At 42.2% G+C, this 12,355-nt stretch overlaps 2 protein-coding genes across 4 annotated transcripts in view; one reads left to right on the top strand and one right to left on the bottom strand.

The window, feature by feature from the left end:
* DNASE2B (deoxyribonuclease 2 beta) overlaps positions 1 to 12,355 on the top strand; it is a 41,220-nt gene that overhangs the window by 13,127 nt on the left and 15,738 nt on the right. The window contains exon 1 of one of the 3 annotated variants that reach the window (XM_075039120.1): positions 8,296 to 8,358. The exons of the other annotated variants lie outside the window; for them this stretch is intronic. The gene's annotated coding sequence lies outside the window, so the exon portion shown is untranslated. Of the gene's footprint in view, positions 1 to 8,295; positions 8,359 to 12,355 lie in introns of those variants that run through there. 3 annotated transcript variants of the gene reach the window in all.
* LOC142036101 (uricase-like) overlaps positions 6,683 to 12,355 on the bottom strand; it is a 27,073-nt gene continuing 21,400 nt past the window's right edge. The window contains exons 5-8 of the mRNA XM_075039121.1: positions 10,470 to 10,656; positions 9,842 to 9,965; positions 9,348 to 9,431; positions 6,683 to 8,331 (exon numbers count right to left, since the gene is read on the bottom strand). Of these exons, the coding sequence (XP_074895222.1) occupies positions 8,194 to 8,331; positions 9,348 to 9,431; positions 9,842 to 9,965; positions 10,470 to 10,656 (533 nt within the window). The 3' untranslated portion in view covers positions 6,683 to 8,193. The remainder of the gene's footprint in view (positions 8,332 to 9,347; positions 9,432 to 9,841; positions 9,966 to 10,469; positions 10,657 to 12,355) is intronic.

The raw sequence follows: 12,355 nt of genomic DNA, 5'->3' as shown, positions 1-12,355 counted from the left end.
TGCAGAGGTGCTGTGCTGGCCCTGGTACAGCAGGGTGATTTCCCCAGAATGCCTGGGAGATAGCCCATGGATGGTGCTAAGCATTCTCTGGGCTTACCATCTTCTCTGGCCCACAGAGCTTTGTGATGACCCCTGAAACTGGGATGTGAGGTTGCATCAGTGAGGCTGAGGAAAGGAACCAGGAAGTAAGAAATAAGCAGGAGAGTATGGTGAAAGTGGAAATGGTATGGGAGGAAATGGTGACGGGGTGCAGCTGAGAAGGGAGAAGGTAAGAGGGTGGTACTTTCTGCCAAGTGGGGACAGGATTCAGGGAGAGGAAGGAGAAGCTGCTGTAATCTCCTACCTAGGTGGTGGCCCTGCCTTCGCTTCTGACTTGGCCAAGTGCGAGGTGGCTTTTGATGCTACAGTGCTAGGAGAGTTGCTTATGGTTTCTGGTGTTGAGATTTGAGAAGGGATAAAGCCATGTTAGTAGCTATGCTGTAGGTAAAGCTCATGGTATATGGTATAATACACAAACTATATACAGCAGCATGCTTTCTTGTATACTTTCTAACCTTTACATTGTACAACACATTTGGAATTTGAGACACATGACAGGAGACAGGGATGTATTCACCATTTCTCTTTCTGTCCCTTGTACTGTGCTCACTTCAGGTATTGGTCTGTTAGCAGCAGGTTTGTAAGTCACAGTCTGAATTCTGCTTATGATTTTATTTATAGTTTTGTAGTGTCCAGAGACACCTACTGGGACTAGGGATCTTCAGGAAGACTAGGTTCAAATAGAGATCATCATCCCTGCCTTGGGGAGTTTTCAGGTACAGTCTGTATAAGGCTAATTACAGGCTGCAATTGAAAAATTATACATGAAACTCCTTAAATATTTTAATACAGAATTACATGCATTTATGAAAAGGATTATGTGAAGCAGCTGCATGTAGCAGTCTGGAGATGCCTACCAGCCCTGTATTTGTAGAATTATTGTTGGAGGAGAATATATAGTGCTATGTTACTGAAGGATGAATTGAATATTCTCTTTTTCTCCATTTGCATGTTTGGTGTGGGATTGACACATTTTGTAGAACTATGGATGACACAGAATTGAAAGTAAAACATATTTATTCCATGATGGAGTAAAAATCTCCACTGTGCAGCCGTGAGAGCACATTTGGTGATTACTGAGCACCGTTCTTTCTTTGAATATGTTTTAATGAGCAAATGAATTGCATTCAGTAACATCCAGATTGTATTCCCCTTTTGATCAGCACTGCTAACTGGTTCATACAAGTAGAGGCCTAACAGAAAGCTCACTGCAAGTGTGAAAGGGAGTTTGGAGGAAGTTGCTCAGAACTGTAACAATTTATTTTTTTTTGGTGTCCCTGATCTTTATTGTAGTTTCCTACTGTTCTCTGAGCTTTCTAATGCTGCTGTTCTCTTTGTGCAGGTGACCATTCTGGTTTTGTCTGTTACATTCTCCTTGCTGTTTCTGGGAGAATAAAAAATCTTTTTAAAAGAGACTGGAGTGTTAGAAAGAGGAAGTCAAAGCCAGATTATTTTTAGTTACCATTCCTCTTGCAGAAAACACAGCTGCTGTTGAGATGAGGAAGCAACCGCTGGGTATTACTGGATACCACGTCAATACTGCAGTTCTGAGAGTTGCAGAGCTATGCAGGAATCCAGTTTATAACATGCCCTTAATGTGCCTGCAGCTAGGAGAGTCCCTCTTCCTTAAAAGCCCTCCCTGTGCTTTGGGTGGTGGTTAGGCTGCCAGGTGTCCAGCTGCTCAGCTGATACTGGGTGTGAGAGTGACAATGGTCTCAGTGCTGCAGGTCTCCTTGCTTTCACACCGAACCAGCAATTTAGAGGGTGGCCTCCTTCTCCTAGAGGCAGCTTTGAGGAGCAAAGCAGCGGTCAGCATGAGAACAGAGAAATGTGCTGCACCCAAAGTCCTCCTATTCCCTGTCCCTCCTCTTCCCCTTTTCATAATATCACTAGTGCACATCTATCGGAATCTTTCATAGCACTTTTAAAAATTATTTGAAAGCATTACAGTATGCCTTTTTTGGTATGATGGTTGTGAAATATATATTGGTATTGTTCATCAGCTCTGATGTTCGCTGTCCTCTCAAGCTGTAGATGCACAATGCATAGCATGTTCTCTTTGCATCCAAATATAGTGCCAAGTACCACACATAAAGCACATATAAGGCAACTGTTGGCAAAGTATGGAGGCTGTGGCTGTGCCTGTCCACCAAGGTCACTTTCTCAACCCAGAGAAAATTGTTCTGTCTGCTTGCCGGTATCTCCTATCTCTGTGTATTACCCCTTTAAAACCATTTGCTCTAATGTACTGCGGTTTATCAATTTGTAGAAAATTCTTTGCTCTTATAATTACAGGGCAAGACTCAGCAGCTGTAGTGAAGGAAGTAGCCACCCATGCATCACTCCTGGTTAGAAATGGCCCAGGCAAAATGTTATGTTAGGCCCTTGCTGTCAGTGATTACTTGCTAAGTGAACTCTTCTCTGTTTTCACTGCTTTTTTTTAACATTTTTTAAGTTGTACTGAGTCCTTTACCTCTTCCTCTTTTTAAAAATCAGCATTTAATTGGTCTGGTATCTTCAACACTCCTCTTTCCACTGTCCACACTTAACTTTACAATCACAGATATTTGAAAAACAGAGGGTCTTACTTTCTGTGAGTCTGGGGAAAGCTGCAAATTTATTTCTCATTTTTTTAATGGCAATATTGTCTAAAATTTGATGACTGAGTCTGAGCAGGACCAGAAAAACATTATCTCCTTTGTCTCCATTCTGGTTCTTTACGTCCAAGTCAGAGCAGCAGTTCCTTCCCTTCCAGGAATGGGTTTTGGCCCAAAAGTCATGTGGGAAATTAATTGACATGTGAACAGCATAGCTGTCACTGGCTCAGTAGGCAGCAGTGTGAATGGAGCGGTATTGAGAAGGGTCCGCTCTTCTCTCCCACCTTCACCTTGGGGACAGTTTACACAGGCAATGGATTTGCTTCTGCTTCATCTAACAGGACGAGAGGACTTGGTGCTTGGGGGTGTCAGCTAGGAGAGCCCATCCATGTCCCGAAGGCCTCCATGCAGCTTCACCTCTGCATTGCTTAGTTTTGACAGCTTCCCCAGGGGGAGGTGCAGAGGGCAGTGGCTGTCATTAGCCCACTGGCAGCCTGCAAGGGCAGTCTCCATTGGAATAATAGGCAGACTGATTTCATAAGTAGCTTTCATTCCTGTTGGGAAGGGCTGTGTTCTTTTTAATATGATAATGTAACAAGGTCATTAAATTCTTTTTTGTGTAGCCCCTATAATTAGGGAATTGTTTGATTTAGTGATGTTCATTTGGATCCCAGAAGTGTCTTCAACTTACTCCCAGGATAACATTAGCTGGTAGATGCTGTAAATTTTGGGAATGCAACTGTAACCTCAAACGCCTGGAGAGCACAAGGGGAGCACCATGAAGACTGTAAGTGGCCCTTGTTCTCCATGTGAGAGTTCCATTGCTGCTGAAGGCTCCAGGTGAGTACTGGAGACCACTGTTGTATTTATATGCTGCACTCGTGAGCATCTTTGTTAAAGGAACAGCTGGCAGTTACAACTGCTGTATCATCAGCTGATCTGCTGATAAGGCAACAACAAATATCTTGGCATTGGCAGGCTTGCACTCATCTCAAGATGTTCTCTTCCCCTTTTCAGATGATTGCTATAATCTAGCTGCCCCTCTATAAGCACTCTGCAGTACTTGCTATGTTGAGGATGCCCCTGACTTTGTAGCAGCTAAATCGTATCAAAAAAAAGGGAGGGAAGGCTCATCATTTGCACCGATCTCTGATTCAAGAGTAACATTGCTTTGTCTTGTACTGGTGGATTGCAGCAGGAGGAAGGAAGTAAAGAGTAAAGAACTTGTAGCTTAGTTTGTTTCCCAGCTGGTGGCCAAACCATAGGGAGAAGTGTGGAAGCGGGTGTGTGCCTGGGTGTGGCAACCCTGTTTCACAGGGATTCTCCTCTTCTACTTCCTCCTCCCTTCTGTATAAATACCACATGCCAGTTTGCCTGGGCTTCTCCAGCTGGAAATAGGTGTAATCTAGAAGATTTGGAAACATTACAGGAGTACAAGGCCATTAAAACTTGAGCTCTTGTCTTTTCCAGTCAGATGTAGATGTTAATGTGGGAATTCATGCCTAATGCCACTCTTGAGAGGTGGCAGAAGCCCCCCTCAGTACTCAGGCACTCTGGTTTCTGCTGTTATGTTTCCCTCTGCACGAAAGGTTTCTCTACTCCCTTATTTTTCTAGTTTTCAGTCCCTCAATACTGTTTGGTTTGGGTTTTTGTTTTCAGCTCTGAAGTAGCCAGATAGGAGAGATACTTGTCCTCACTGATTTTTTTATTTTGTGTTCTCTCCATTCTTTGATTTGTTTGATATATTTTACTGTCACTGTATTTCTCCCTTCTCTTCCCTGCCCCCCATGTTTCCTGCTTATCTTCTAGTCTCTCTTGCCTCTGTTACCTTATGTTCCCATTCCAGGCTGGCTCCCCTGTGCACCTCCATCCCTCAGGGCCTGGGCTACAAATGCCTGCCCCACAGGCAAGCATTTACTTGCAGCAATGCCTGACCTGCTGTGGTCAGCTAACAGGACTGAATGATTCCCTTTGCTTATGCCTGCCAGGCATGTGAAGTACTCCTCCAGCTCTCTCTGGCAGGCAGCAACAGGGTATGTGCCCCCTTCCTGGTTCTCTCCACCGCTTGTCTTTTTTGTGAGCCTGGCAGAGGTGAACTGCTGTCCTGGTGTGTAATTTGGGAGGGATCTTGAAGGGAACATGGCAGGCTTCAACTCGGTGCAGCTGAGAGTTTGCAAGTCTGTAATAAAACTATGTAAGAACTAACCCCAGCTCATGTTGTTTCTTATTTGATTGCCATAGATCAGTCATACACCAGCTGATCTAGTAAGTGCCATTTATACATATTTTTTTAAATACATATGTGTATACTTATGGAACTGGGGGGTGGTGTATGCACTGAGGTACATGTGTGTGTTTTTTGTTTCTCAGCTTGCTATGAATGGCAGGGTTCAATCTCAGAATCAGAAAACAGTTTATATCCTAGTTATAGCCGCAATGTGAGTTGATATTTTTGACCCTGTAACTGGAAACATTTAATAGGTCTCCTTTCTAGATACAGCTGTGCACTTTCCAGGAGGAAGATGGTTGGCTGTTGTCTGTACACAAATAGTGGGATTCTAACTTCAAAAGTATTTATATTGATATTTCTAGCCAGAAAGGGGTTTTTTGGTCACTTTAAGTCAGCTCAATTCAACTTAGAATCAGGGTTCTGTACTCCTGATAAAAGCAACATTAAAAAAATAAAAAAGACAACTTTAAAGAAGAAAAAAAAGTAGCTGTTATAGTTAATAAAAACTGACAGGTTTAAATGTGTGTTGGAAAGCAGGTAGCCTGAATATATATAGAATAATACAGCCAGTGAAGACAGGTCACTTGTACTGACCCTGATGGTGACATTTCATTGCTGTTTTAGGTATTGGCTAATGAGTTTAGCTACTGCGTTTTATCTGTGTGACGTTGGTTGCACATGAAGCATGATCAGCAGCTGAGGAGGATTGTGGTTGGACTGTCCTGGGCAGCTATCAGAATTGAACAGAAACAGGATGTGAAAGAATCAGACACTAAAATGATAGCAAGATGGTTGTGCACTTGAAATACATGTTTCTTGGTAGGAGGCTCCAGGCCCTATAAACTCCTGGGATATAGCCCAGGACCAGCAAAGTTCATGTTATCAGCAAGAAGATGTATTTTAAAGGGCAATTTTATGATCTGCTAGCTGTTGCTCATTTTCATCAAGTGTGATTTCATCAGCAAAGTATCACAGCTGCCTCTGAGTAAAACACAGTAAGCAACTTGAGTAGCTTCTCAGGACAGGAACTGGAAAAAAAAAATCTCTCTCAATTAAAATAATGCAAGTCCATTGTGGAAACTGAATCTCAGGAAGCCGATGGGAATTTGGTCAGTCTGGTTAAGTTCCATTTTCAGGTATGATTTATGCCATTGTTATCTGAATCTAATTGCCATATGGAAAATTTGGGCTTCTTCTGATTGCCTAAGTACTTTCTTTAGAAGCAATCTGCCCACGTAAGTGACTCAGGTTTGCAGTGCTGGATGGAGCTGTGCTGAGATGCCTTTGAATCCTTGCTGAATGTCTGCATGTCTGTGGAGGTTTATAAAAACCACATTCCATGCGTGGACATGTGTGCTTGTTGCCACAGGAAAGTCTAAATAAATAACTGCTTGCTGCTTTGTGTCCTCATTCTGCCATGAATTTTAGTCCACTGCTAACTTACAAGCCTACAAATGAAGCACAAATAGTAATGAAGGAGACCTTCCACCTAATGCAATAAATTTTTCAAGGTAGAAAGGAAGTGGGTTGTGAAGATCTGCCTCATTTAGAAAGAGGTAAATGCTGAGATGCTCAGTAAGATCCTTTTTCATCTGTTTTTCCATCTATTGGTAGTGAACTGTCATTTGAAACAAGACTGGTCACTTTTTGAGGTAAAATTGGGTGAACTAAAACATATTTCTTTTACTTACAATGTTTGCATTTATATAAGTAGTAAATGGTTTCACTTCTTATTTGGTAAATAGTCAAATACTAGTTTGTTTTTTGATGTTGCTCTTTATTTGCCCTTAAAAGATACATTAATAAATTACAAGCACCTAAAAATAGCAGAAATAGCAAGACATAAGCCCACAAGCAGAATACAACACAATCTAACAAGGTAAGAAAGAACGTGCCCAGCAAAAGGTAGAAGTGGTTTAAGTAAAACTTTCAGAATTGGCTAGTGACCAAGGAACAGCATATCTGGGACAGCTTCACTCTGTGGTGTCATTTGTCCTGTTGTTTTTCAGGAGATATCTCAGGCTTGTGAACAGTGTCTTCCCTTCGCATCTGTTATGTCCTGCTCACCAAGGCAAGTTCCTATCTTGAAAAGCACCTCAAAATGTCACATGGTGCAGGACATGTTCCTCATTTTCTGTGCCTATGAATTTAATGATTGTACCCTGAGGAATGCTGCAGCTCTGCCAAATTGAGGTTTGACACAAAGGTAACTGAATTGCAGTTTTCAGAAGTAACTTTGGGCACTTCCCATTGGATTTGCACTCTGTCACATGGAGTCTGTGAAAATGATGCTCGGAGAAAATGAGAGCAGTGGTTAGAAGCTGTCAGAAGTTGAGCAGGATTTCTGTTGCAAATGTGGTAGCCACAGTTTGCGAGATGAGAATTGTTGGCTGTATAGTTTTATCTTTATATTCAGAGCTATCACCTGGGGTAACTAAAGGAAGATATGCATTGTCTGTCTCTCTAGCTTTCTCCCTACCCCTCCCAAAAGTAATAGGGTTACTTAGGTTGACTCCTGCCTGCTCAGAAGTCATGATGAGATTATTAGACTAAAGAAAACTTTTTAGTTAAACTTACAGAGATAGCCCCAAACCTCAAACACCTCAGTGATTAATATAAAAGTAATTATATAGTAACTGTATAGTCTGAGTAGCAGCAGCAGCCATGCAGTCAGAATACATGCAGAAAAATTAGTCAACAGCTGTAACTATTCACACTGCAAAGGAGATATGAGAGACACTTTTTTTTTTCTTTTTTTCATTTCCTTCACAAAGAAATCAGTGTCTGACTGATTCCCTGTTCAGTTACTGGGTCAGAACCTCAGATCTGTAGATCAGAGGGGCATCAAGGGGTCATGACAGGTAATGTCAATGAAACATCTGGTCTCATGTCTGTATATTCATTTTACTGAAGGAACATTAATAAATAGAATATACAGAGTTGCTGATTTTACATGTCAAAAACATGTTACAGACATTATCAAATTAATTGTTTCATTAAAAGGTCTGGGAATAGCTGGTTTAAAAATTAATTTACTATAATGTTTCCAGCTGGGATTTTCAAAAGCATAGGGGATTTCAATCTGCAAATCACACTGAGATTCAGGGACAGACTTTGACTTCTGAATTCCTGAGGGTCCTTCAGAAATGTCAACCTCAGGAGTTCCTAAAGGGAAAGTAGCAATGGAAGAGGCCAATAAGGAGTATATGCTGATAGGAAAGCCATACTATTAAGTTTATCAGGAAGGTGTGAGTGTAGCCAAGAGGTTTAGTTTCCCTGGGAAGCTGCCAGTCCAAACTGACTTTGCCTGTCATCTTTTAGCACATGGCCTTGTGCTTCTAAGAACTTCTTCCTGCCAAGCGTGCAAGCGCAGGAGCCATAGGGAGCTTCCACTGGAACCAGAACCTGAGGAGGATGAGCACAAACACAGAGGTAATTTCTGAGACAGGGATGTGCCAGCATCATCACAGCAGAAACTGCAGCTATTCACCTCCTCATAAAATTATGTCCAGGCCCTTTCCTTCTCTTAAGAACATCAGTGGTAGATGCTGTTATCTCAAGTGAAAATGGATCTATAACATCCACCTGAAAGAGGGCAAGGGTAGGATGGAACGTTCTATGGCAGCAGAATCACAAGACGTAGAGAGGGACACTACGGCATAAACAGACTATAGACTATTGATGCAAAATGGAATAACCCAGTTGCCCTCTGTCACATGAGGATAACATAACAGACTTGCAGCCAGAGCCCGCTGTCAGCTAGAGCAGCTGTGGAGGGAGGAGCAAATGTATCTCATGCCCCGCATCTCTCACCCTGTGCCTGATCCCAGGCTTATACCTTGTCCACTGTTGGACCAATCTGCTTTGGCTCCTAATGGCTACAGAAACATCCCTTCACTGCTCACTTAGAGAGCTGGTCTTCTGTCACCTAGAGTTACCCTATGGCCTAGCTCACCTGCTTGTAACCCCACTGCACCAAGGATGCTCCCTGAGCTCAGTGGTGCTGCCAATGGAGCAGAAAGAAGAGCCACAGTGGGCTAGCTTTTCACACTACTTGGCTATGTGAAAGGATGCCATGATGCATTCTGCTTGGTTAAAACTGCACAGGTTGACATTATAACAAAGTCAAATTCAGTGGAGAAAATGGGAGTGATTTTTCAGAGGTAATCTCTGTTACAGATCACTTTGATCGCCAAAGCATTCTACTGTGCTCCTTTAGCTTTTATCAACAGCACAAGAAAGCAATTATCCTTCTTCTGTAATCAGTGTAAATCTCTTCTAGAGGTAAGGTGGAGCTTTCACTGGGGCTGGGTGAGAAAGTTTGCTCACTTTAACTCTGCTCTGTGCAGAACTGCTGCTATGCTTTTAGGCTGAGTATTTCTAAAGAGTCCAGGCAAGTTGTGTTTGGAGCATTTACTTACTTCTTTGTCATTGGTCAAGCCTAGATTCTTCATGTCTACGACATTATAAAAAGTGTTGTTCAAGATGACCTCTATGACCTGTACCTGAAACCATGAAAACAGATAAGGCAATGAATTAGGGCACCTTTTCAGCCAACAGACTGGCAGTCTTTCCACTCACTGTACCTCCCTCCACGCCACCCCGCCCCCGCCATGTACAGTTGATCAAATGCAATCTGTTGAACATGCAGACAATGTTGTAGCACGCCCTTTACTTTTACTCATGTCTTGCCAAGCACTGAGTGATATTCTCCCCCATTGTGTTCACAGCTGGGGAGCAGCATATGAACTACTCAGTGTGTTCATATTTTTTTCAGACCATCTAGCTGTACCACCAAACAGTTTCCAGTCTTACATAGAACTGCCAGAGGAAATAATAGGCTCATTTTGGTCTTCTCAGTGGTCCAATTAACATTCACTATTAAGTAAAACATCAGCAGGAGGAAAGAAGATACCTGTGACACTTTGGAAAGGATGAGCATCTGGATAGAGTTGACAGTTTTCTGATAAGAGGGTGAATATTCCCCACAGTCGGGTGGCCCGGCAAAGGCTTCAAGGATACATTCACGGATTTTGTTCCTAGAGGTAACACAGGTTCTTACAAAACCTTGTATCAGCTGTCTCTGTCTAGATCCATAATGTTTTACTGGGGGGGTGGGGGTGGTGAGGTGTGGTGTATTTTTCTCTGTCTTTTCTGACAAATACATAGCACATGGGATTTTATGGAAGAACAGTTTCTTTGTACTGTCACCTCCAAATTCTGCCCACTCCCCAGCTCTGCAATTCACAAATAGGTGTTTGGCTAAAAGTATGTAACAAATTAGTCGTTTGTTTCTTCTCCTAAAGTGTTCTGTACAGAACACTGAACTGCCCATTTAAATACCATCCATTGATGCACCATCAGAGAGAGGAGTGCCCACCAAGGAGTAGCTCTCACCCCTCCTAACACTTAGTGCTGCCACGGAGATCTGTGAGAGCGGCTGGTGCACAGCAACTGTATGTCTGGCCTTTACACTGCCGTATTGTATAGAGGGCCTTTGGGATCATAGATTAGGTAATAAATACTGTTTGATTGAACGTTACCATATGCAGTCAAAGTCAAAATCCTTGCATTCGCCGTATGACCATTTGCAGAAGAGCTCTCCGCATAAAATCCTGTCATGCCTTTCAGGAAGTGTGGTGTATTCATTCTTATAAAAGCCTTCAAATCCAGACTGTGTTGTCTTCATAAGTTTCAGATCTTTAATTCCAGCAAAAACAACCAGGGGACCTGTGATCCAAAAATACGAGACAATATGAGCTCCTTTTCAGGCAAAGAGAAACCACTGGGTGCATACTTGCAGTGACAGCTCCGGAGCCATGAAGCGGTCTCTCCAGGACTCACTCGTGTGCTTCTGTTGCAAGCCTAGCTACTGCAGAAAGATAAGAAACAAGACAGAAACTACTAAAATCAGAGCTCTATCTAGAAACCAGAGAATCCCATCAAGTGACTTGCAGTCAAGGAGAGCTGAGGACACCCTTTATCTCACCTCCTTGGAGCTGGGACATGCACTGGGTGGGTTCTCACTGATGTCAGTTTGGGGACTACTGCTTGCTCTAAAGGGAAATTAAATAGGCTGCTAGGGCTGTGGTGTACAGGAGAGGCGTGGTGAGCCTTTTCTAACAACATAGGCAAGTGTAGAAACTCTCTGTACAAAGACTTGAAGCATCAATCAGAAGTTCACTTTACATACCCATCCTGTTTTGAGTTTTGCATCCATAAGAATGAGAGGGCGAGGAGCCAATGCAAATCCCTGCAGCTCAGCTAATTAGCGGGAACTGGCACTGATACAGATGCCACCCACAGGTTCAAACTGACAGCGTTTTTGCTCTTAGCCACTATTTATAAAATGTGCTGTTGTAGATCACTGCTGCGTGGGTGGATTATCATCTTCTAAAGACCAAACAGTTGTGTCCTCAACTTTTTCTTCTGACAAACCTTTTGGATGACGGCTAAAGAATTTCAAGTGGTCAGTCATTTAGAGCATACCAAACAGATAACTGAAAATTTTCAGAGCTGCCAAAAAAGCAGATTCAGAAAAGAGAAACTTTATGGCACGCAGGCTTATTCAGAGCCTGTACAGATAGCCAGTGGCTGAAGCCCAAGCTGCTGTTTCTGTGCTGCGCTTGGTGCTCACACTAGCTACTTCAAAATTAATCCTTGAATACGTCTGGCACGTAGTAATCCTTCCTTGGACTGGGAGTGCTGACAGACTTTGTATTTAAACCATGTCTTTGCAGGAATTTATATTGGGAATAATTCCACTGTGATGGATATTTCTAAATGACATGATTTTTTTAGAGGTTTTTTTTTTTTTTAAACTGCTCTGTCACTGGAAATTATCAAAACTGCATTTTATCTATTTCTTCTATTGTTTACATTCACTATTGTTTTTGAATGAGTCCAAGGAGGTTTATCTATAATTTTGGCTACATCCCCCTATTATTTACTGAAGCTTAAAAAAAAAAAATCTAAGGAAGAGATTGTCATTGGACAGGATATTTTGGGGTTTGTTGAGATCTTGATGAATTCATTGCTTGGGTATAAGATTGTAATACACAGATATTAATGTAGTGCAGATACTATCAGTGAACCTGGAGATACATTTATCTCGTATTCAAATACATAGCCTTGTTTGAAAGAGCTCCTTGCAATGAATGATTTACTGAAAGGCTGGCTGACTGGCTGGCTGTGTAGTAATCGACCTGAAACTCGCACTGAAGAATGTAACGCCGAGGCAAAGTTTTCGAGGTGAACAGCTCGTGCTGTGCTTTCAGTATGTTTTGTGCTTGTGCTGTCTGCAGTTTTCTCTGTTAAGTTACTTATGATGTTTTCAGTTTCCAAAAAACTCTGAGCCTTTTATCAGCCAATATAATGGTAAAAAATAAGCCTATAATTCTATTAAGCCTCACTTGGTTTCTTTTAATGA

This window comes from Buteo buteo, chromosome 10, assembly GCF_964188355.1.
Source record: "Buteo buteo chromosome 10, bButBut1.hap1.1, whole genome shotgun sequence".
In the NCBI taxonomy this organism is placed as follows: Eukaryota; Metazoa; Chordata; class Aves; order Accipitriformes; family Accipitridae; genus Buteo; species Buteo buteo.
The sequence above is the reverse complement of the archived record's forward strand: the minus strand, read 5'-3'. Positions and strand labels throughout refer to the sequence as shown.